At 47.7% G+C, this 24,919-nt stretch overlaps 2 protein-coding genes across 7 annotated transcripts in view; both read left to right on the top strand.

Moving 5' to 3' along the window:
- PPP6R2 (protein phosphatase 6 regulatory subunit 2) overlaps positions 1-10,900 on the top strand; it is a 90,751-nt gene extending 79,851 nt beyond the window's left edge. For 5 of the 6 annotated variants that reach the window (XM_062613644.1, XM_062613641.1, XM_062613642.1 and 2 more), the window contains 2 exons: positions 8,930-9,085; positions 10,340-10,900. In XM_062613644.1, the coding sequence (XP_062469628.1) occupies positions 8,930-9,085; positions 10,340-10,377 (194 nt within the window). In that variant the 3' untranslated portion in view covers positions 10,378-10,900. Of the gene's footprint in view, positions 1-8,929; positions 9,086-10,339 lie in introns of those variants that run through there. The other variant, XR_009963837.1, reaches the window with a different exon arrangement.
- The window catches only part of ECHDC3 (enoyl-CoA hydratase domain containing 3), a 36,904-nt gene continuing 20,615 nt past the window's right edge, over positions 8,631-24,919 (top strand). Inside the window, exon 1 of the mRNA XM_062613653.1 lies at positions 8,631-8,653. Within this exon, the coding sequence (XP_062469637.1) occupies positions 8,652-8,653 (2 nt within the window). The 5' untranslated portion in view covers positions 8,631-8,651. The remainder of the gene's footprint in view (positions 8,654-24,919) is intronic.

Here is a 24,919-nt window from a genome sequence, read left to right as displayed (position 1 = left end):
TCTTATGCCTTCCATTTATTCCCTTGCAGGTAGGAAGCTGGGTTTTCTTCTGGTTTGGCTAGTAAGATGTTGTGGCTGTGCTGCTGTTTCAGGCAGTGTCATTTCAAATGTGTTTTTCTCTCTACATAAGTGGATATTTCTGGAGCACTTTCAGCAAGGACAAACCTTCCAGAACCTGCTTGGGTTTGCATGACTGCAGTCCTACAAACTAATTCCATTTTGGCAAAGAAAGTAGGTACTTAAATAACCACAGTCTCCACTTAAAGGTGTCTGTATCTTTCACAGCTACAACTGTAGCCAAAAATCAGACTAAAAGCTGTGGGAAGACAGAAACCTGTTCCATGGGTGGTGATTTCAGCTGCTCCAGCTCAGTTCAGTAACCAGGTTTCTCCCAGTGTATGAATTGTCATCTTGAACAGTGATGGGAATGGGAATTTTCTGATATCTGCTGCTCTCCCAGACTGTTCCTTCTCTTGGAACAGGAGCACCAATAGTGAATACATTCATTTCTTACCATGTTCCTTAATGATCCCTGAAAAATGCTGGAAGTTTGAGAATGTTTTGGATTGACTCTGTGGTTCTTAATGACTTTCTACAAGCACTTTCCCAAACCACATTCCAATTCCTATAGAAACACCTCTTCCTTCTCCTTTTTTCCCCTCCTGAAGTCTACAGTGGAGATCCTCCTTCTCCTTTCTCTCTTCCCTGCAATACTGAAGTCTGCAGTGGAGATCCAGAAGGACTCTAGATTCTACAATCACTGGGATCATGCAAGAACCAGATGTTTCAGAATATGCCTCCAGATGTTTCAGTACACATCTAAATACCCTCTGTGATCATCTTCCCAATTGCTGATGCTTCTCTGCCTGCCTGTGCCACCCCAGAATGTAAACTCGGAAAGGTTAATGGTTTGTCCTTGCATGGATTGGTAGGACATCCCTCTTGGCAGTTCTGCTTAAACTACTCCTGAGAGTATTGGCTACCTTAAACATCATATAGACAAGGTGTTCCAGGTGTATTTCTTTCCTTTAAGATTATTTAGCTAACTTCTTTTCCCATATTTAATTCTATGTGGTAGTTTCTTGTGTGAAAATAAGGGGTTCTGCTGAAGTTCTCTGACCAAGGAGCATCCAGTATCAGCAAATCCCACTCATTGATAACTTCAGCCTGGGTGTGTTGGGCTTGAGAAAGATGATTTTTACCCTGTGTTGAATCTTCTGCTTGGTTTATATATTGATGTGAATTTTCTGTTATGTTCAGTGATTGTACCCTTTGAAATGGCTTTGGAATGTTCCTGGTATGTCCTGGCAGGAGCTCAGCATTTGAGGATGTGGCTATTGCAGAGTTAACTCTTCTGTCTGTTCTATTTCAGCAGTCTTTACTGTTTCTTCCTTTCTTTGCTTTCTCTCTCTGCCTCTCTTGCTGCCTTTCTCTCTTGCTGTGGGTATTGCTCAGAGTATTTAGACCTGCAGTTGGAGGGTACGTATGATGGGGACCTCCTCGGGGTTCCAAACATCCACCTGACAAGTCATTTCTCCCGTTAGTTACTTCATCCTGGGCTGGCAAAAAAAAAAGAGCTGTCGGACCATTGGAAAGCTCCTCTTTTCCCAATTGCTTAAAAGATCCTGGAAATCCTGTTTTGAAAACCTGAATTTGAGTTGGGTATAGAGCTCTGGGGAAGTGTACACACAGCAGCAGAGCCATTGGTGAACCTCTAAAAGGCAAATACGGTGTTGTCATTCATCATGTCCTTGAGCTTCTGCCATCCCCCTATTTGTGAGCTCTTTCTGCAAAAAAGATTTGGGGTTTGTTATTGTAGAAAGGAGAGTTCATGCTGTGGTCCAGATGACTCAAGGAAAGCCTGGCTGAGGGCACTTGGCTGATAGAATTGCTGCCTGCATTACCTGGGGCAGTGGTCAAGTCTCTCAAGACCTTCTCACAACAACCCTAACACATATTTTACTGTAATAGACCATGAAATAATGGTTGATGTTATTTTCCAAACTCTTGTTTATTTTTACAAAACACTTATTTTTTTCCTCAGATGTTTTCCTTTTCTTTTAAATTCTGAGGTTTTCCTCATTATTTTCTAGAATTTATCCATTTAAAAGAATTTTCCCTGTGCAAACTAGCAAGATGTTGCTGTAATTTCTGGAGGAGATCAGGGACAGACAGAGGAATCCACTGCACTAAGCACATCCATATGAAGAGGAGTTTGTTACAGCAAAGGTGTAAATATTCAGGTCTGGGATCACAGCTACTTAGTGGCAGAAATACCATCCTGGCTTCTCCAAGCAGGGGATTCAGGAGATGCAGCCAAAGGCAAAGGACAGAGGCTTTCTGTAAGGCTTTGTGTTTTAGAACAGTCATAATTACAAAACATAATTTATTAGTTTTATAATTAACAATGTCATTTTAACAGTTTTGAACATTTTCTGCCTCATTCATAAGCAGGTGAGTGCAATACGTACATTTATCTCACCAAAAGGGCTGTCAGGCTGCCCTGCTAGGTAGAAAAATGCAGTAACAGTCGAGCTATTAAGGAAAGATCCAAGAGGATCTTTGTGTAGTCTGTGACTGGTTGGGCTTTCTTGAAGCTGTTTTGAGCAAGCATAAGCTGTAAAGGTCTCAGAAATTACTTCAGAACTTTGCTGAAGACATAGCATCACAGAATTATTTGGCTTGGAAGGGACCTTAAAGCTCAACCAGTTTCAACCCCCTGCCACAGGCAGGGACACCTTCCACTAGAGCAGGTTGCTCCAAGCTCCTGTGTCCAACCTGGCCTTGAACACTGCCAAGGATGGGGCAGCCACAGCTTCTCTGGGCACCCTGTGCCCGTGCTCTCACAGTAAAGAATTTCTTCCTTATCTCCAACCTGAACTTCCCCTGTTTCAATTTGAACCTGTTATCCCTTGTCCTATCACTACAGTCCCTAATGAGGAGTCCCTCTCCAGCATCCTTGTAGCCCCCTTCAGATACTGGAAGCTGCTCTTAAGTCTTCATGCAGCCTTCTCTTCTCCAGACTGAAGAGCCCCAGTTTTCTTTGCCTGACTTTGTACAGTCATAGGAGCAGTCAAAGAATGAGGCAGGTGAAACGTGAGGGCTCAGCAGCTCGAGACTGTATCAAATCATGACTTGCATTTACCAGGGAAAGAGGAGTAATGGATGCAGGAGTGTGTGCAGTGTGAGCGGTGTTCTTGTGGGAAATTACTTGCATTTCCGTGTCTGTCTGCTTCAGTTCTAATTGTGTGATATTAACCTGAGCTTTGTATTTCTCCTGTATGATTTTCAAGAGCTATCTGAAGGATTGTGCTACTGAATTGTTCTAATAAGGTTCCACACAGCTGCTTAAAACATGAGCTGCACTTAGAGGAAAAATCCAGCTTTTGCTGTGTGTGGTAATAGTGGGCTTGGGATATTTTAACTTTTAATTTCTCTTTCAGTTTAACTTTACCTGAAATGCTCTTTCCCTTTTCATTTGTTCTTTCTTTATTTTTATGGTTTAATATGTTCACTGTCCCCTTTTCCTTAATGCTCCTCACCCGATTAGCTTGGATAAGCAACTGAATAAGAAAGTTCAGAGGAGAGGCTGGAATCCAGCAGAGCAATAGCACTTGCTACCTGTTAAAAACAAGCTAATTTCTTCCATGGCTGTGTGATACCAACTCTCATTTAGTACATTCCTCAGTTTTGGAGGCAGACACTGAGGTGCTGCAGCAGTTCCATAGAATCATGGAATAGTTTGGGTTGGAAGGGACCTTAAAGCTCCTCCATTTCCAACCCCTGCCACAGGCAGGGTCACCTTCCACTAAAGCAGGTTGCTTCAAGCCCTTGTGTCCAACCTGGCCTTGCATATTGCCAGGGATGGGGCAGCCACAGCTTCTGTGGGCACCCTGTGCCAGCGCCTCAGCACCCTCACAGGGAAGAGCTTCTGCCTAAGAGCTCATCTCAGTCTCCTCTCTGTCAGGTTAAAGCCATTCCCCTTGTCCTGTCCCTACAGGCCCTTGTCCAAAGCCCTCTCCAGGTATCCTGTAGCCACACTTAAAAGTGCTGGAAGGCTGTAAAAGTCGCCCCTTGTTGCTGCTCATACACAGTTTTGGGATGAAAGCCCTTAACTTCCATTCTCACAGCAGAGACAACCCTGAATTGCTGAAATAGCTCAGAAATAGCTGTTGGCAGTGGTTCCTCCCATAGCTCTGGGTGAGGGTGCCAGGGTCCCTGGGTCCAGGGTGAGGGACCCAGGGTCCAGATATGGTGGCCATGGCCTTGGCTGCCACTGAGCAAGGAGTTTTGGTGCAGCATCTGCTTACACACAGAAGAGAGATGAATCCTCTGGTGTCCCAGGCTGAGTGGAGTGACGTGTCACAGTGGATGTTTTGGGCTCTCATTTTGGGATGTGTTTGTTTTCTGTGCCTGCTGCCCGTTTGTCCTGCATGACATTGAGATTCACGTGGTGTCAGCATGTGCTGCTGGAGCTCCGTTATGATGAACATGGAGCATCAGCATGAGAAATGGGTGTCTTGCTTGTATCTCATGCTGCTGCTTAACATGGAGAAGCTGCTGGCATGCTTGAGCGGAGGATGAGAGGAAGGAGCATGCTGTGGGAGATGGGGTACGGAGCATGGCACATCTGCCTGCAGATCAGTGTACACTTACTCATAAAGAAATGAAAGTGGGTACTCTGAGGTCCCATTTCACCAGGAAATGTTTCCAATCAAGGTGAACACAGCACAATAAGTGGCACAGATGGGATCTTCTAAGCTGACATAAGTGTTGGCCTTTTAATGAAGACTGCATGTACATTTGGAAGCCAGACCTCCTGTGTGGTGTGACTTGGTCTGGTTAAGAGCCACCAAGTCACTTCACAGTGTGCTGAGCAGTGTGTGGCTTGGCTGCTCTTGCATCCTTTCCATTGCTTCTGGGTGGTCATTGCAGAGCCTGGATGTCAGGAACTCATTCATGGGCTGGGCATGAGGCTCGTGTCCAGGCACGTTCTTTGTACCCTTCTTGCTTCTGTGTTTATAGGACCACTGCTTTCCCCAGTGCATCTTCATGGTGGTCTGTTGTCTATGTCTGTGATACCAAAGAGACTAGAGGATATCTAAAGTGTATCCCAGGAGCCACAGTAGTGAGCTTCAGAGGTGGGTAGAGTTAACTCAAAGGCTGTTTCATTCAGTGTCAAATCCTCCTTTCCCAAAGTACCTAAAGCTCTATGAACAGTTGGGAGTGACTTCTTTATAGACCCTTTGTAGATCAGGAATGCTGTTCTCATGGGGAAGAGCTGCATTAGGTGCTGCAGTATGTGGGTTTCCATTTGGCACCACAATGCCAAGTCAGCTTGGACAACAAAGCTGGTGCAGCTCAATTTGTCCTGCTGGAGCTGAGAGGCTCTGGGTGAGAAGACCAGGGAAAGGACAGGGTGAGTATAGGGTGTTTTGCTGTAGTACTGTTGAAATGGGTGTTAAAAAGAAGTTTCCATAGTGAAACTGGGTGAGATTGGTGTTTGAAAGTTGCAGTGCTGAAGTACTTTCTCTGTAAAGCTGGTGGAGATCTGTAGGAAGAACTGAATAATACCAAAAGTTAAGTGAGCTCCTGATGTTTTCATCTTCAGAAGCAGAAGAGCAGATCACTTTGATTTACCTGGATATTGGGTTTGATATGGAATGGTTTCATGCCAACTTCAGCTGTTACAAAGTATGAACTCTGTTAAATCCTGGTTTTCCAAGAAGTTGCACTTCATGAAACTATTGTTGCTTGAGGGAGCTTTGCATGTGCAGGATTTGGGCACTGGGGAAAGAGGAATGCACAACTGCTTGTAGCACCCCAGGTCTGAAGTGAGGGTATATAATACTTCTTGTTTTCATGGGTTATATTACATGTAGTAAAAGCTGAGGAGCTATCAGGCTTTTCTCTCAGTTCTTTATGGAGTTGAACCTCGTTAGTTGAGGGAGCTGTGAGTTTTCAGTAGCAGTTGAGAGGCAGATCCCTGCAGAGCATTCACATGAGTGCAGGATGAGCATGTCTTACCCCCTGTGCAGGCTCATCCCTCTTGGGCTTCTAGCAGAGGCAGCCAGAAGCCAAAGCTTATTTTCCAAAGTCCCTTGTCTAGAACAATGTGTGTACATTGAGGAGAGGTCCCCAGAGGCCTTCTTCAAGCCGGGCACAACACTGTCATCACAGTTTTACATTACTTCCTTCTCTAACTGTAAATGTGTTTCCCAGTGGTGAGGCAGTGGATGTGTACGTGTGCGTGCGTATTTTGCACAGGCACTGGAGACTTTGATCAGAAGTGTACAGCTTTTGAATCATGGAATGGTTTAGGTTGGAAGGAACCTTAAGTTCATTGAATTCCAGCCCTCTGCCACAGGCAGGGACACCTTCCACTAGAGCAGGTTGCTCCAAGCCCTCTCCAGCCTGACCTTCAACACTTCCAGGGATGGAAGTTTATACAAACTGTGTTAGAACCTCCTAGGGGCTGAAGATGGTTGGGCCCAGTAATACAGGTCATACCTTCTGGTCTTGTTTTCTGATAAGACTGAAGAGGCTGGACATTCAGCTCATGCACCAGGGGTGGTTTGCTATCTCAGAGCATTGTGGTGTTGTGGAATGAGAGCAGCCTCTGTTTTGAGTGACCTCCAGAGTAGTATTTACAAACTTGGTAGTTAAGTCACCAGATTTGGCTATGACATTGAACTTGGTGAACACAAAGGAAGATTGTCCTGGCTGTTGTGTTGGGAAGCCCAGTGGGCACGGCTGTAGGTGACATTCACAAGTTGTTTGTGCTGAGTGCTTGTCCATTGTGAGAAGAGACATGTTTCTGACCAGCATTCACTTGCTGTTGGAAAATGTGTACAAGTGGCTTTGATTTAGAGCTGAAAAACTCCTCATTCCTTCTGGAGTGGGAAGTATTAGAGATATTAGAGGAAGAACTTCCCTGTAAGGGAGGTGAGGTGCTGGCACAGGGTGCCCAGAGAAGCTGTGGCTGCCCCATCCCTGGCAGTGTTCAAGGCCAGGTTGGACAGGTCTTGGAGAAACCTGCTCTAGTGGAAGGTGTCCCTGCCTGTGGCAGGGAGTTGGAGCTGGAGGAGCTTTAAGGTCCCTCCCAACCCAAACCATTCCATGAGTTTATGATCTGCTTGCAGAGCTTGAGACTATGGTAGCTACAACCTTTGTTGCTGATGACTCTTCTTCCTTAGTCTGCCTTAACAAGAGTACATTCATGTTCACTGTGGGCAAACACTCTCTGTGCCTGCCCTCAGCCTGGTTGGGTTTTGGAATGTGTTTGGTTCTGTGGAGGTAGACAGATTGCCATCAGTGTCATCCCAGTCTGTTGTCAGGGACACAGCCAGCAGCTACAAACAAGCTGACCAAAGGAATACTAATCCCAAATATTTATAGGCACCAGAGTTCATTCCAGGCTAGAAGGAGATATTGTTGTCAACCTTCCTGCCTGGGTCACAGCATTCCCTCTTCCACATAAACTTCTTGGTCTGTTTTCCACTGGTGAGTGTCCTGCAGGGCTTTGCACTTCCATGAGCTGCTGAAGAGAGATAGACTTTCATGCCCCCTTAGTGGTCAGCTCCCCTCAGGGCTTCATCACATTGGAATCCTCGTGTCATGGAAAGTTTTAGTGATTGAATTTAAGGAGTTTATCTTTGAGCAACTGGAGTCTCATGAGCTCCGGTTTCCTGTGTGGGAAGTCATCTTCTAATGACATTTCTGGCAGCTCAGTTCAGTTCTCCACTGTCTCATCCATCCCCTGCAGCTTCTCTCAGGTATATTTTTGTACTTGCAGTATTTCTTTTTAAGAGCCTGTCAGCCCTTCAGGAACAGAAATGTTTTGATCTCATTATTCCTTATTTTTAATGTATTTTTTTCCAAGAGCACACAGAAAATAGCTACAGAAACAGGAGGTTGGTCTCCAAATCTCTGTCACATCTTAATTACCAGCCTGTGATTATATGTGCATTATAAATTCCTCATCAGCTGGTGAGAGGATTCCAGCTCAGTCATCCTGAGCTTTCCTTCCGTTTCAATAGGCTTGCTCTCTGAAAGAAGGAGAAGAAATCAGGCTTGAGACTGGATCTGGGTAAAGGAAGAGGTGGGTGAGAAAGATCATTCACACACAAGCTTTTCTCTGCCTTAGAAGGCAAAAACTAAAGATGTTCACAGCAGTCACTTCTCCAGTTAGAGATATGGGTCTTTAAAATACAAATGTAGAAGGCTAGGAGGGTTTGAGTTAGCAGGATTTTCCTTTTTCACGATTTGAGCTTCTGTTTTGTTGTGGGTAGACGCCACTGGAAATGTTGCCCCTTGGGTGTGGAAATCTGTCATCCAGTGTGTAATCAAGAGCAAATTAGAATCACAGATTGAGACAGGTTTGAGTTGAAAGGACCTTAAAGCTCCTCAAAGGTCCCTTCCAGCCCAGGCTGCTCCCTGGTGCTGTGTACTGGTGTTGAGTCTCTAGTTTGCACCAAGATGAGTGGTTTGCTTCTGGCTTGTTGCTCCCAGTGGTCAACTTGACTTTCTGGACCCTCTAAACTTGTGAAGTCCTGGCCAAATGTACTTCACATTTGCATCCTTCTACTGCTGGTTCCCTGTGTTTGCGCATAGGACAGCGCCCAGCAGAGGTAGTTGTGGAGGAGGGTGAAATGTCTGGGGAATTCTTAGGCTGGATTTTGCTGCAGGAATGGGAATGCCTTTCTTGAGGAGCTGTTGTGTCTGTGTGTACTTGGTGTCATGTCGATTTATAGGAAGCAGCCTCCAGGATATGCACACTGCCTTTTAATTCCAGTTTCTTTTCCATTCTTATTTCCTTATGGGCTTTTTGTGCCCTGTGCTGGGAGAGGAGGAGGAATATTTTTGCTCCCCATTGGAACTTAAGCCCCATTAAGTGCCACTTTCCCATGACCATGAACTCTCCCCACAGTGATGCAGAGTGCATGGTTATCGACTCACTGGCCATCACCAACATCGGCACGACAAAAGCACCCAAACCCCGGAACAGCGTGGCCCAGCACGTGGAGGAGCACCAGAACACGGCTGCCGTGGTCACAGCGGTCACAGAAACAGCTACGAAAGACAGGTGAGATTCTGAGAGCTCTGCTCTATCACCCTGTGACAGAGAATTGCTTTTGCCATGTCACTGAATGCTGTTATTCTGCCATTAGTGTATGGTCACAGTCACACAAGTGGTAACTCCAGAGTGTCTTGGAGTGTATTACACTGCAGGTAGTGCAGAGTTACCGCTGTGATGTATTGTGCTAATGTTTCAGTGGCCCAGAAGTCAAATCATTTTTGATTAGAGTAGTGGACTTCTTAATTCTTACTCATGGAGAACAAGCACTGCTGAGGGTACTCAATACCACTGTCCGTGTCACAACAAAAATGTTGAACTGGATTGGTCTCAGCACTGACCCCTGAGGGATACCAACCCGGAGGGAAGTTGCAGATCCATGTGTGCAGCACAGCTCTAGCAGCTCCCAGGCTGATGTGGGAGGGTGCCTATCAGAGGTTAGTCAGGTCAAAGCCTTCTGGTAGGCTCATAATCCTGACAGTGGTATTCCAAACTGCTGGTTCAATGGATTAATCAATGTTGTGTAACCAGCAGTCAGAGATGGCTTCTGAGCTCCTATTTTTTAATGTAGCATTTGAATCATAGAATCAAGGAATGGTTTGGGTTGGAAGGGACCTTAAAGCTCATCTAGTTCCAAGCCCCTGCCATGGGCAGGGACACCTTCCATTAGAGCAGGTTGCTCCAAGCCCCTGTCTTCAACCTGGCCTTGAACACTGCCAGGGATGGGGCAGCCACAGCTTCTCTGGGCACCCTGTGCCAGCGCCTCAGCACCCTCACAGGGAAGAGCTTCTGCCTTATATCTAACCTGGACTTCCCCTGTTTCAGTTTGAACCCATCGCCCCTTGTCCTGTCACTACAGTCCCTAATGAAGAATCCCTCCCCAGCATCCCTATAGGCCCCCTTCAGATACTGGAAAGCTGCTATGGGATCTCCACGCAGCATTCTCTTCTCCAGCCCCAACTTTCTCAGCCTGTCTTCATACGGGAGCTGCTCCAGGCCCTGATCATCCTTATGGCTTCCTCTGGACCTTCTCCCACAGCTCCATGTCCTTCTGTGCTTGCTCCATTTTGTAAGGGTCTTGGAGGAGGTTCTCCTTAGGAAGCTAATAATTTTTCAGCATGCAGAAGAAGCAAAAATAAGAGGAAGGATGGCTCAGATACTGCTGAAGAGGAAAATTTCCATCCAGGATGATAGTAAGCTTGAGGAGCGGGTATGTTCCTGTAGTTCTGTTACTCTAACATTACTCTTTGGGTTTCTGTTTAGGAAAGAAGAAGTCTTGCCCTGTGCTGAAGCCACATTAAATGGCCCTGCTTGATGAAACCGATGCAATGGGACGTGTGTGACCCAGGCCAGGCTGCTACCTGGTGATGCAATTTGTCAATTTATTATTTTTTTTTGTTTTCTTTTTAATTTTATTTTTTAATAAATGCTGCATTGATGAGAGAGCTGGCATTCAGGACCAGAGCTGCAGTTCCAACACCAACTATCTGTTCTGAAAGACACTTGCATTGTCTAAATGTAGCATTGAATCAGTTAGTCATCACAGGAATGATGGGGTTCTTCCCAAGCAAGCCTTCTGCCTAATTTGAGTTCTTTGTCCCCTCTCTCCCTCGGTTTTGTTTTGTATTTGGGGTTCAGTCCTATTTTCTTAGTGTTATTGCACACAGTATTCAGCTTCTCTTCGGAAAGGTAGCAGGTCTAACGCTGGGACTTGGACACTGCACAAGAGTCCCGCAGTCGTGTGACCAAAGTTCCTGATGGAGCTGTCTTTGGGCAGCATTTGCACCGCTTTTGTATAGCAATAAAGCCTTATCAGAAACATTTCATAGGAGGAAAAGATGCAAACACTTTAAATGGGATGAAGCAGGGAGGGATTTGATTATACACCTTTGTGGGGTGGGAGGGAAGCCGTTGACATTGTCCCAAGCCAGAGGCCGAGTGGCTGACTTGCTGTAATGCTGAACTGTCTGGAGAAATGGGAAGTGGCGGCATTGCAGGGAATGCTCAGTGCTCTCTCCTCTGGAGATGGGGCAGTTCACAGCAGGATCTTGGCTCTCTTAGCCATTGGTCTCTTCAGTCCAAGCCACCAAAACTGAACTTCCTGGATGTCATCCTCCATTGGCTGGAGAGTATGCAAAGGAGGGAGCTGTGGTTTGCCAGCTGAGAGGAGAACTGCCCCACTGGACTGCTGCTGTGCAGGACTGAGAGCAGATATGGCACAACCAGGTTATCAGGTGTTTGCTGGCTTTTTGGAGACTTAATGTATTTTCAAATGATTATGGAAATCCTTTTCTGTTTGTTTTGTTCTGTTTTTAAAGTTTTTAATGGATGCAGGAACAGCAACACTTTTGCACTTTGTACCTAGTGACAACATTGGAGAGTAACATGGCCCCAGCACAGGACTCCTGCTGTTACTCCCCAGGTAGTTGGTCATGGAGAAGCTTGGGTAGGTGGGACACGTGCCGCTGCTTTGGGGTGCTAGAGTGAAACAGGCTGGAGCAATGGACTGCACTTCACACTGCCTGAAAGCAAGGTCAGTTCAAGGTGTGTACTCGACCCTGGAACATGGGATCTTCTGTGTAGGCTGAAGGACCTACTCCTATAAAGACTGTCCTGGTTTCAGACACAGCTCTGCACCGAGTGGTGCCAGCCTCTGCGTCGAGCCTGTTCCCAGACCAGATTTGTGCACACCGACCATAGGGCTGTAGGTGTTGGGCCACTTGCAGAAGCAGGCTTGAGCTGGAAACAGCACACCACCACGACCAGAGCTCCAGTGCTTGTTCTTGTGCCCCTGTAGTCTAGATACAGAGGTGGGCCTGCTTCTGTGTGTGAGCTGTGTGCTGAAACCCTGCTGTCAAATGCTAAAACGCCGCTTACTTCATTAGTCCAAGACCTAAGCTGGAAAATCATTCACTTTGGAATAAAAGCATGAAGCTTGACACGTAGGTAGCCAAATAGCTTCTTTTACAGATATATTCTCACTTGTGCATGAGGGACTTCCCCTGTGAGTACCTCACTCAGATCTGTTGTATGAGCAAAGGCATCCTAGCCAGATTTCAGTCTTTGTAAGAAGAATCCTTTATTTTTACCTGTGGTATGTCTGTAGTGCATCTGAACTCGTGTGAGAGGTGAGCTGGGGTGGTGGGGAGTGAGGAGAGCTAAGTGGTGTTCACTGTCAGTATGTTCTGCTGGATCAGTGTCCACCGGTGCCATACCCACAGCACTCCTCTGTGTGCCCTGAGATAGCTCATTTTCATTATTGCTCTAAGGGAAGGTTGAGGAATTGCTTTGCTGGAATAGCACAGTCGGAGGTTGCAGTGCAGGAGCAGGATGAGGCTGTGGTGTGCTGGGCACTGGGGCCACTGTGTGCTGCTGACATAGCTGGGTTTGACCCAGCTGCAATTCCTTGGGAAGCAGGTGCTTTTCTGGCACAATACTGTTCGTTTTGGAGGTCTCCTCACTCACTCATTGTCACTTCAGTTAAATAATACAAACTTCTGTTGAACTGGGAGGGAAATGAATCCCTCACTTTCTGCTTTGGTTACTCTGCCTTTTGGAGACCAGCCCCACTCTTAGCCAGGGTTATCAGGAAGGATGAATGGGGCTGAGTTCCCAACTGGACACACAGCAAAGTCTTAATTTTCAGAGGATTGGTGCTAGAGGTTTTTTTCTGAAAATCAGGGTCCCTTTGGGCATTCTTGAAACACCCAAACCTGCTACTATGAAACCTGAAACATCATTCACGGAGTACAGCATCAGCACAGCTGGTTGAAGACCGCAGTTGGTCTTTAGGCCCATTCAGTACCAGGTGATGGCAATAGTTCTCTTCCAGTCTGTTCTTGACCATGGTGTTTGTAGGTTCCAGCATGCTACAATTATGACCAAGTCCATTTAGGAGCAGGAGATGAAGGGAAATGTCCATAGCAGGCACAATTGGGATCATCCTTCTGACTTGATGTGTTTTCCATCCCCCGTTAAGCAGATAAGTGATCTTTGTGTTGGGGGATGTGGTAGACGGGTCACTTCCAGCTCCTCAAGCTGCGCTGGCTGATCCTGCAGGAATTGTGATCATCTGTATCTGCTGGATCTGGTGCTGGTGGTTTGGGGATCAGTAACCTCTACCTGGGAAGTGCTGTGGCAGCAATAACACCCTGAAGTGTTCAGAGATACGCAAGGATGTGTCTGACTGTGCCTTTCATTATGCATCCTTTTTGTCAGCTTTTGGCTTTGAGTCTGTGAAGTTCAACAGAAGCTTTAATAACCCATTTTAACATATCCAGTGAGCAGTTCCAAACCCAGGTTACTTACTGGGGAACTCATTCTCTTGGTTTATTAATTTGTTTACTCATGTCCAGTTACTTTTGTGACAAGGTGTTTTACTGGTAGTTAGATGTGTGCACACGCTCTCTTGCTTTTGTGGCGGTGAATAATTCCTTCTCTCCTGGGATTTATGCTCTGGATTATACCTCATTGCTCCTGTGGGATTGTTCTTCACACCAGCCAAAAGGCTGATCTGGGAGACATTCCTCATGCTCGATGTTGTGGTGGAGTTTGCAGTTCGGATCACATCCTGAATCAGGAGATGGTTTCCTTGCCTGCCTCAGAAGATGTTATAGGAAAACCATACATAAATTCCTTTTCAAGCCTGAACTTCCCATCTGTCTGGAGTCACAGTGGATATAGATTCACTTAACCCTTTAAACCCCCTTGGCTTGCTTAGCTGCTTGGTCAGAAAGCAGTGAAGACCAAACAGAGGTTTCATTCAGCACTGTCCTTCCTCCCTTCTGTGCAGTATTTTGAATCTGTCCATATCAATAGGATATATATAATTTTAGGTTTGACTATGTATACTGATGAGTGTGTATATAGATATATATTTGCAATATGTATTATTCCATGTATATTTATACACACACGGCTGGATATTGTGAGAAACCTGGTGAAGCAGATACTCAGAGCACAATGAGCCTTTTATATCCATGTACAGCTGCATGGCCAGTGACAATGTCGTTGTACAAGACCAAAACCAGTGAGGCATTAGCGTACCGAGGGAAAATGCTGCTGGACCATTGTATTTCAGTGCTGTTACCCAGCTGGGCATTGCAGGGGTGGGTTACAGGAGAGCAGTGGCTTGTGCAGTGGTCCCCCAAGGTTTAGGGTCATGATCTCTGTTGCTTACTACAGGCACTGAATGCTGCAGGGACAACTGTGCTGTGGGTAGGGGAGATCTGGACCTGGGTTCAGGGGTTTCAATTCCCTCAGTGTCCCAAAGAGGTGAGGTCCTCTCTAAAGATGTATCCATCAGCTCCAAATGAAGATTTAGGTGGAATAGTCATATGAAGGAACATGATTGTTCTTTACTCACCAGTTTTACCAGTTATACAACAAATTTTTCCTACACACAAATATCACATATTGCTGCTTCTCTTGAGTCGTAACCATTATGGGAGACAAAATCCCAGTTATTCATCTGGAAAAATACATCATCAGCAACGCCTGATACAAATTTTGTGAGCATCCCAAGGCTTTCATAGAGTCCCAGCCTGGTTTGGGTTGGAAAGGATCTTAAAGGTCATCCACTCCAAATCCCTGCCAAAGGCAGAGACACCTTCCACTAGAGCAGGTTGCTCCAAGCCCCTGTGTCCAACCTGGCCTTGAACACTGCCAGGGATGGGGCAGCCACAGCTTCTCTGGGCACCCTGTGCCAGTGCCTCAGCACCCACAGGGCAGAGCTTCTGCCTAAGAGCTCATCCAGGGACTTTGCCGCCCATATTGCTTTTTAGAGGTGCAGCATGGAAAACCAGCGGGTGCACACAATTTAAACGAAAGAGAAAAAATAACCACAGCAAACCCCCTGCATTAGTCCCCTGAACATCTGTTCCAGCAGGCTCGGGCATCCCAGTTTGCCTATGGAAAGGATTTGGGGGTGGCAGAGTGTGCAAGGGGTTGGAAGCTGAGGGACATTCCTAAATAACGTATCTAAGGGAAAAAATTAAGATCTGGGATCCAGAAATCAACCATTGGGCTGTAATTGAATCATTTATCAGTGGCATCACTTCAAGCACCTCTCAGTGCCCTCACTCAGCTCCTTACTCAGCCTCAGCGCCTTGGTTTCCCTCCTGCCCCATCAGAGCTGTGCCTGCGTGTAGAGCCCAGGACTGCAGCCTATTGTGGGGCTTTGGAGTTCCACACCTCTTCCTTTGCTCTTCTCTTTTCCACCCTTACCCATCTTCTGTCTTATTTTTGTCAGCGTTTACTAGGAAGGTTTCTTTTCTTAGACCTTCCGTTGTGCTGAGCTCTGTCTTACTGCAGGAAGAGCCTTGTTTTCTTCGGTTCTTTGGTGTATCTGGTGCAGGAAACAGCTGCCACATGGCAGAGTCCCCCAATTCTGCTAACGTTTAAAACTAAAGCAAGTTGGCTGTCATGGGGGAAGAGTCACAACAAGCTCTTTCATGTACTCAGACCATGCAATTAGGTGTCCCCTGAGACTTGATGGGAGAGGAAGGTCCTGGCTGCCAGATTAATGATACTTGATAAATAAGATCATTTGATACTTTTGCATTTAATATTGGGGGTTTTGATGCCAGACAGCAGCTCATCCTGCACTTTTTGGTCCTTTAAAGAACAGGTTTTATTCTCCTCTTCCCAAGCAGCGATCTCTCCCTGAATCAGGTTCAGAAATGACAAGTGATTGTGGTGTTACAAGAGGTTTTGGTGTTATTAGACAAGAGGCAAAATGAAAGCTGTTGGCACAACAACATGCTGATGTCCTTTGGTTTGTTGGGGTTTCTTTGGCATCAGTTCTCTCTGAAATCCTCTCTGCCACATTCTCTCTCGTTCCTAAAGCATCTGCTTCTCCAGCCACGAGCTCTCACAAGGCAGGTGAAATGCACTGCATGCTCTTGCCAACCCCAGCTTGAAAACAGAACATTTCAGATGCTTCTCCCTGAAATTCAGTTTCTTAATCTTACACCATCCCCTTGGTGTTAGGGGAGAGCATTCCATAGGGGAAAGCACTGAGGGGGATGTGCGGTACAATGTGGGTTTGTGGTTCAGGAATGTGGCTCTTGGCTTCTCTGGTTTGGACACCACAACCAGCCAAACAGCTTCTTGTGAGGAGATCTTATTCTGTTCTGTTGTGTGGGATGGGGGCTTGACCTCAAAAAGAGCTGAAGAAAGATGGGGAGTTGTACCAGGGTGCATCTGCCTTCACAACATCATATTGTTTACTACGCTTTGCCTAAAGTAGGACACGCTGCAGCACTGCCCACAGGAAATGCTCTGCAGCCTCATGACTGCACTTGTGATGCTGCCCACTTCTGAGGGAGTGTGGAGAAGCTGTTGCTGTCATTGCAGAGTGCATTTGCTGCTGCTTTTAGCTTTTGCACCTTAACACGTACGGTGCTACTGCCGCTTGCTTGTCTAGTCTTGTTCTAGCTTGCATGGTTTCCTTAATCAGGATGTGAAAGGGTTGAATTGAACCTTGTTACTCAAACCGGCATCATAGAATCATCCCAGACTGGTTTGGGTTGGAAGGGACCTTAAAGCTCATCCAGGGACACCTTCCACTAGAGCAGCTTGCTCCAAGCCCCTGTGTCCAGCCTGGGGTTGGGAGCTGGGGCAGCCACAGCTTCTCCGGGCACCCTGTGCCAGCGCCTCAGCACCCTGCCAGTAGAGAATTTCTTCCTTAACCTCACCTAAATATCCCCTATTTAAGGTCAAAATGCAGCTGATGGAAAGTTTCTGGTAAACCCCAGCAGGCATTTCCTTTCTTAGGAGATCTGACTCTGACAAATCTGAATGTACAAAAGAATCAGTTTGGCTCCTGAACATTGGCTTTTCTCATCTGAACCTCATGTACCTCATTCCAGAAGGGCATTGTGGTGACTAGACCCACCTCCCTCACGTGTCTTTCCTAGTGACTGTTATCTGTCACCTTCCACAGTGTGTACATAGAAATGTTCGTGAAATGCACCTCTATATAAAATGTATTTTTCTATTTGATGCTGATGAGAAGGATCCTTCTCCTCCTGACGCTGGGGTTTTTGTAAAGGACAGATCCTTCCCCATCTGTTTTTTAGTTTCTCAACTTATTTGGACAGATGTAAACTATTAAACTCTTTTATTGTAGAATTTTGATGTTTGTGGCTCATTTTCCAGAACTTTCTAGGACTCCTAGAAATGCTGTAGAGAATCTCCCACTGTTGGTGGGTATTGAGTAAGCTCAAATTCGGCACCATCGCATCCCATTGCTGGAGACTGCCAAAGTGTCTCCTAGACTAGCTCTTTAATGGAACTAGACTTGAGGCACAATTAGCTCCAGACACAGCAAAAGTTAATCAAAGACTTCTCATCGTGCACAGCGCAGAATTGTTTCTCACTCACTTGTTTCTTTGCCAAAATGCTGGATGTTGTGTTGAAGCTGGCCCAGGCTGGGTGGCTCATGGCGAGGTCCCGGTCCTGCTTTGTCCTTGTTTAGGTGTTGATAGGGTGTATGGAGCTCTCTTAGTGCTGCATCATCTGGGCTTTGATTTACAAAATAGGTCTGGAGAACCACCTGTGGTCCTTACTGCGCCACCGGCTGTGTGAAAGGAGGGACAGGGAGCTTGGGAGCTGGAACCATGCTCCTCTTGTTTGGTGGCACTTGTGTTCAGGGATCCTCACCACATAGCAGTGACTTTGCACTGAAATTTTAACTCTTTTCCTGCTTGTAGAATCGCAGACTTGTGCCTCACCACCCTTACAGACTGGTTTGAACGTGTTGTCACTACAGAAGGGACCCTATAGCCCCCAGTCATAGACTTGTGGAGTGGTTTTTGTTGGAAGGGACCTTAAAGCTCATCCACTTCCAACCCCTGCCACAGACAGAGGCACCTTCCACTAGAGCAGGTTGCTGCAAGGCCCTGTGTCTAACCTGGCCTTGAACACTGCCAGGGATGGAGCTTCAAGGTCTCTCCCAACCCAAACCAGTCTGGGATTCTGTGGTTCTGTGATTCTTACTCTTTCAGAATCAAATAACAGAAACCATTGGTTACCTCATGCTATAAATTAATGTACATTTGGACTGTAACATACATGAGATACACAGTAACGTGAATGCATGTTACACTAAAACATTGCAAAATCAGAGTATTTTGTAACTGATACAGTTGCAGTCGTTAACTCAGTGTTCTTCGGTTCCCATCCATGGTTTGAGATTGAAACATTCTCCTTGTAGAGTATCTTCATTCTCTTTGTGAATATCTTTGCAGTAATTCTCAAAGCTGTTTTCTTTCTGCTTGAGCCTTTAAACAGGCTTTTCTTTCCTTCCTAAAATGAATTGGCCAAAGCACAGGATGGGAGAGTTCAAAGGACTGGGGACTCCTTTGTTTCCGTTCACAAAGTTCCTTCATGTGACACGTGTGCTATTAATCTGTGATTCATTTCCATCTCTTGCCTCACATCCCTCTCTGCCCTTTTAAACCTCAGCGTATCTGCTGGAACTTGACCAAGAAAAGACATTTGTGCTCACATAGATACCACCAGATCCTGCCTGGGCTAGAGCAGGTGGGTTTTTTGTCTTTAGTTTGTCTCATTTCTCACACTTCCGTACTTTACCTTTTATGGTGCAAATCCACAAGAGCATCCTTTCCTGCCTGCCTTCCCAGAAACTCTGTCATGGAATCAGGGCAGAATTGCATCATCTTCCAAGTACATGCATTGTCTTTCTTGCTCCAAGGTGCATTGGCAGCATCTACCATCACTGCTCTGATGGAATCCTCCCATGGGGTTGGGGTTGCTCTGGCTGGGTCAGGTTTGTCACCCCATTCCCCTCTGGGACCCCATCCCTGCTCGAGCATGGAGCTTACCCTCCTTGGCATTCCAGCTGATGACCGAGTGCCCTGGACGAACTCAACAACCTCCAGGGCAAGCCAATGATCAGCAATAAGAATTCCAGCTCTAAAAACACCGGGTGCCTTTGGTTTAGTTCAGAGTCATTTCTTCTTATTCCAGCTTTGCAGCCAAGTCATGTTTCATCTCCAGACGGGCAGGAAGTAAGGAAGGAGAACACGATGCGCCGAAGGATCCTAGTGATCATTTTCCAATACCCCACTGTTGTTCCGAGTGCCTTATATCCATTCAGATCCCAACAAAAGGTGTTTGTGTTCCTTGTGTTCTTCTTCCTCTTCCTCCTTCCCAAGCTCAGAGCTGCTTGTGCCACTTGGTGGATTCTTTGTATGCCCCTCCAAGCATCCCAGCCAAGCCCCAAGGTTGTCTTCATCAGGGGCTGCACTGGGAACTCTTCCGTTCCTTCCATGGGCTTTTGCATGGAGCCAGACCATTGACTTGAGGAGCATTAGGGAAAGAGCTTGGGAGTTGGGTGATGCTGCAGCATCGTCCTCACCAACCAGTGTGTTGGTATTTCACAACAGAGGAGGAAAGGGATGGCTTGGGAGTCGATACCTTCAAGCAGAAGGTCCGTGGGCTGCCCTTGAAGATGGGGCTGTGCAAGGAGAGCAGGTTCCTTTCCCTTAAGGATGATGGAGATTATGAGATGGGGGCTCCTTAAGGATGATGGAGATAACGCCATGGGGATCCTTTCCTTAAGGGATGATAGAGATCACACGACCGGGGTTAGCTCAGCAGAGCCTCTGACATGGAGCAGTAACAGTGAATTTGATATGTGTCCTGTCCGCTCAGAATGTTTCATTGGTGTCCACCTGAAAACTGTACATTGAGTTTGTGCTCCACGTTGTGGGGAAATTGTGCTTCAACTCACCTAGAAACTGATGATACATGATCTTGTGTTGAAATAGAACTAATATTTAATATGAAATATTTTATTATTTAACGTGTAATTTAAATTAAATCCTCATTTCTCATGTAAATATTTTTCCCTTCTGAACTATAAATACCCCTCCTCTGAATTCTGCTTCTTCTGAATGAAAAGTCTCTGAAGAACGCTTTGGAAACTGCCCACAAGCTTTTCCCTCTTATTCCAACCTTAAACAGCAACATGATACTGTTGTAATAGAAAGTAATGGGAACATTAGAACATTCTGTGTTGAGCTGATGCATGTGAAGGTTGGACCTTGCTGTGGCCATTGGCTTCATCCCAAGCCTGCTGTGTGGTTTGAGGCTGGTTGTAGATCATGAGGTTGGGATGTGGGTCAGGTTCTGAGGTGGCTTCACTGTAAACTGGGGTTTCTAACGGTGTGCTCCCAGTATAGGAAATAGGTTACTGGGAGAGAGAAGAGCATGGGTATTTACTGAAGCCATTCTGTCGTGTTGGTGGCTTGCATGTTTGACTGGGTGCGCATCACTGGTGTGACGTGGCTCATCCTTGGGCATTCACTGGTCCAACCTGGGAGCATCCAGGTGACAGGCCTCTGCTGGCCTGTAGTGACCCAGTTGTTAGCGCACAGCTCGGGCTGTGATGAAGCACTAAAACCTGATGTCTTGGTCTTGTGTCTTTGGGAGTGGATGAGGCGCCACCTCCCCACCGATGGCTGTGGCTGGAGGGAGCTGAGGGGCTCCCCTGGCTTGGGATGTGTTGGTGCTTGGCCAGGCTGGAGGTTCCCAGCCCCACCAAGCTTTAGGGGGTCCAGCAAGGAGCCATGGGATGGGTCTGCTCTGGAGTATGGGGTGAAGGAACGGCCACCACACAGGCAGGGCTTCCACTGGGGAGGCTCCAGGGGCAGTGGCTTTGTGTAGGTCTGTAATCCCACCTTAAAGTAGAGCTTGAGTTGGGCTTTCCTGGGTGGGGTGAAGGTGGGCACCCTGTGGTGGGTTTGGAGCAAAGGCAGCACAGTGTTTGTGTTGGGGCAGCCTGGAGACCCCTCGGTCCTCAGTGCTGATGGACTCTTGGCCAGTTTGCAAACACCTGGTCACCCCATGGATCTTATCCCAGCATCCATGGAAGTATTACCTTGTCCCACTGCTTCTGTTTGCCTGAGGATGTGAGCAACCCAAGACTTGTGTGCTTGGGCCATGACACAGCAGAGAACAGAAGAGACTTTGTGATTAGTGGGATTATTGGGCTTTCAGTCATAGAATCATGGAATGGTTTGGGTTGGAAAGGACCTTACAATCATCCAGTTCCAACCCAGTTTCAAGGAAGAAGACTCTTTCTTCTGCCAGCCTTCCAAGAGCAGCTTTGGAGCGAGAGAGCTCCCTTCCTGCTGCTCTCTGTGCCTGAAGTGTTCCCATGTAGTTCAGAATCTCTCCTCGCAGCATCCCCTCCCCTTTCTGCTTACAGTGGTTGTACCAGTGAAGGGCAGTTTATTTGTGAGGTGGAAGCTGCTGGGACAAGATCCCGGTAGGATGAGGGGTCGGTGGAAGGTGCTGCTGGCTGGGAAGCACCGGCTTTGTACAGCCTTGGCTCTTCATCCCTCCCCTCTGCTCATCATCTCCTGTTGTTAATGTATATAGGGACTATTTATATATATATATATATATTTCTAAAATCACCTTAAACCTATTTTTCTCAGAGCTTTGGGGTTTGCACTGATGATCAGTAAGTGTGCACCTTTGAAACTGGCGTCAGCATTGGTACAGTTAAAGGTCTCCATGGTACTGGGCACAGCAGGGAGGTTCCTCGACGGGCAGGATGTGCTGGAGCTCACTCCATGGGGCTGAGGGCTGGGAAGGAATTTCAGTTCAAGATCGGCATGGTTTGTATTGAAGGAACCTTAAAGCTCCTCCAGCTCCAACCCCTGCCGCAGGCAGGGACACCTTCCACTAGAGCGGGTTGCTCCAAGCCCCTGTGTCCAACCTGGCTCTTCAGCACTTCCCCAGCCATGGTGCTGGGAAGATGAAATCCTGGTTCAGTCTGGTTTATTCTGGTTGCCTCTTTCCCTGGAGGGTGCTCTCAGCCCTGCAATAGGCGTGCTCTTGGTGTCCCCATCTGGTGTCTCCTCAGTGAGGCTCATGGCAAAGGAGGCTGTTGGGCTGTGACTTGTTCCATGTCTGGTTCTGTTTCTGCCTTTTGCATGTGCCTGGGCTGGGATGTGATTGAAGTTGAGCAGCTCCAGCTCAGATGTGGGCTTTTACAGAACTTTTTCCCGAGCTGGATTTTCTAAACCTTTTCCTTCACCACAACCCTGGTACTGGCACTGGATCCCTTTGGCACCAGATCCCTTTGGCACTGGATCCACTTGGCACTAGATCCATTTTGCAGTGCTTGAGACCGTCATCCCATACATGTGTGTGTACGTGCACACACATGGATCTCCATGGAGTGGGTAACGTTATTGCGCATTAAAATACCCCTGGTTCTAATGAGGTTTTCTCCTCCAGGGTGTATCTGCTCAAACAGAATCCTCCTCCTTAGGCTCTGCTGTTCCCAGCCCCCCAGGACACCATCACTGAACCAGTTCATTTGCACTTGGCACACCTGAAGCAATCAGAATATTAAATGTCCTTTTGCCACCTCCTCTTGGTCCACGCTCTGTTGAATCAGAGCCTCTGGAATTTCTTCTCTGGGGCCTGTCCAGAACCCCCATTGTTTTCCATTCGGCATCAGTTCAGACGCAAGGTGATCAGGTCAAAGGATGAGACTTGACTCAAGAGCTGGGACATTTGGCTTTTTGACTGTTAGCACAAACCTCTTACTCAAGGTCTGTCCTCCCTGAAACCCACCAGTGGCTCCCTTAGGCCACAGGTCCCCAAATGCTTCTTTAAACTCAAACTGAACCAACCCAGAGCTGCTTATCTGCAGGAGGTCTGGGAGGTCCTGGGATGCAGCGGGGCTGGTTGGAGGCTGGGAACAGGGTGGTGAATCCAGGATCTCCACTGGGAGCAGAGCTCTGGCCAAGAGGACCCCACTCTGGGACTCCACTCTGTGCTGCAGCCTCTCATTTGGGGATCAGGCCATGGAAGCAGCCACCTCCACAGCCCCTGTGTCACAGCAGGGTAGAGCTCAAGGCTGGGCCATGGGGACGTGAGGTGAAACCTTCCTGAGCCCTGGAGCAGGAGATCACTTGGATCTGCCGGTGCAGACTGGGGAAGGTGCTGCAGGCATGCAATGGGGGTTGATGCATTGGAATGAGCTGTATTGTGCAGTGCTGTGTGCCCAACGCAATCCCAGCACATGCTCTTTGGCTGGTTTCGGTGTCCTGAGGGCCCAGTTTCCCTGGAAATCTGCCTGTTGGGAACTAGATGCCAAGCTTCCCAACGGATCTGCTCGGGAGGGGCAGGAACAGCAGCATCAGGCACTCAGTCGATGCCTTTGCCCAAGCCCAGCCCGTGCGCTGGTGGCCATGGGGGAGATGACTCTATAGCAATAAGCACCAGTGACAGTGGCGGCAGCTGCGGGTGGTACCAGGGCTGCTGTGGGACGGGGAGGAGGCCCTGGGTCATCCGTGGATCCCGCTCTGGCTTCATGCGGCCTCTCCTCCGAGCTGGGAAGGGCGGGAGATGGAGTTGGTGATGGAGTGCAATGACATGAGGGGGCCTTCACTCTCATGATGCCGACTGCCCTTAACTGCTGAGCCGGGTCCTCGCGAGCTCCGTCCATGTCTGTGTAAATACAAGGGACAGATTTGAGATTACTGCCTTTCCCCCCTTTATTTTGGGAGTAATTCCAGATGTACTTTTAGTCTCTCTGAACTGTCAGAACTTTTCTATTGTCAATCTGATGCTGGTGGCTTTTGGTTACTTTTGTTTCGTTTTTTTTTGTAAAAAAGAGAAGAAAAAGAAAAAAAAAAAAAGGAAAAGGAAAAAGAAGAAGAAAAACCCAAACTCTGCATCTCTGTGTTGTCAGTTTTAGGCTGTAAATTCCAACTATCAATAAAAGCTCAAAACTCATGTGATGGTGGTGGAGTCCTCCATAGAGTCACAGCATGAACCAGGGTGGAAAAGCCCCTTTCAGCTCATCCAGTCCAACTGTTCCCAGCACTGCCAAGGCCACCACTAACCCATGGCACTGAGGCCTCGTCTGCATGGGGTTTGAATGCTTCAATCCTGCCGGACACACTCAGCCCTGGCTGTACCACATCCCACCCTCTGCCTGGGCAGTGGAATGGCTTCATCCAGCAGCGGGTGCAGGCAGAGCACAGCAGTGCTGTGAGCCCCATGGGCTGCGGTGCTGTTTTGGGGTTGCGGGTGCTGGATGCACCCCTGGTGTCTGCAGCTGATGGGTGAGGTGCTGCAGGGCTGATTCTCTCCCCCCACCCTCGAGGGGGCGTTGCTGACCGCGGTTGGGCCCTGCCAAGGCTCTGGCCAGCAGCAGCTTTGGCACTTGTTGGCTCTGCATGTCCTGGTCCCTTGTGCTGGCTCCACTGTAAGAGCAGCGCAGTCCCAGGAGTCTTGTGACCAAAGCCTCAGTCTTCACCCTGCAGAGCAGCTGGTTGAGGCCACAAGAGCCGTCAGTGCTGGGACAGAGCAGGGCTGGCCTCAGGCACTCATCCCCTTGGCTCAGGCCTGGGGATTTTTCAGTCCTTTGTGGTGACACTGAAGCCTCCTCTTGTGCCCATCTTGGTGGCCACAGCCAGGAGCAAGTTTGCCATTCGAGCTGCCTGAAGTCACTGTGCTGCATTCTGAAGCAGTTGGGGTGGTTGTCAAGGGAAAGCAAATGCAGGTTTGGTGCCTGCTGTCCTGGTCCCAGAGTGCCCAATGTCGTGTCGTTGTCGTGTCCTGTCCCACACCCCCAGTGATGAGGGGAGCATCAAACTGGTACCACGGTTTGGGCTCTTTTCCAGCTTTCCTTTCGCACCATCTCCCATCCCCTGCTCTGGAGCAAGGTGGTTTCCAGCGTCTCGTCTCAGCAGCCCCGTGTTCCCTGTGTCCTGGTGCTGCTCCTGATTCCTGGGACCAGCACTTCGCTCAGCAGAGACACACTGAGTCTCAGGATCACCCTCCGTG

The sequence above is a fragment of the Pezoporus occidentalis genome, unplaced genomic scaffold (assembly GCF_034315485.1).
Source record: "Pezoporus occidentalis ecotype Australia unplaced genomic scaffold, CSIRO_AGI_Poc_V1 ctg17, whole genome shotgun sequence".
Lineage (NCBI taxonomy): Eukaryota > Metazoa > Chordata > Aves > Psittaciformes > Psittacidae > Pezoporus > Pezoporus occidentalis.
This window is presented reverse-complemented; position numbering and strand designations above follow the sequence as displayed.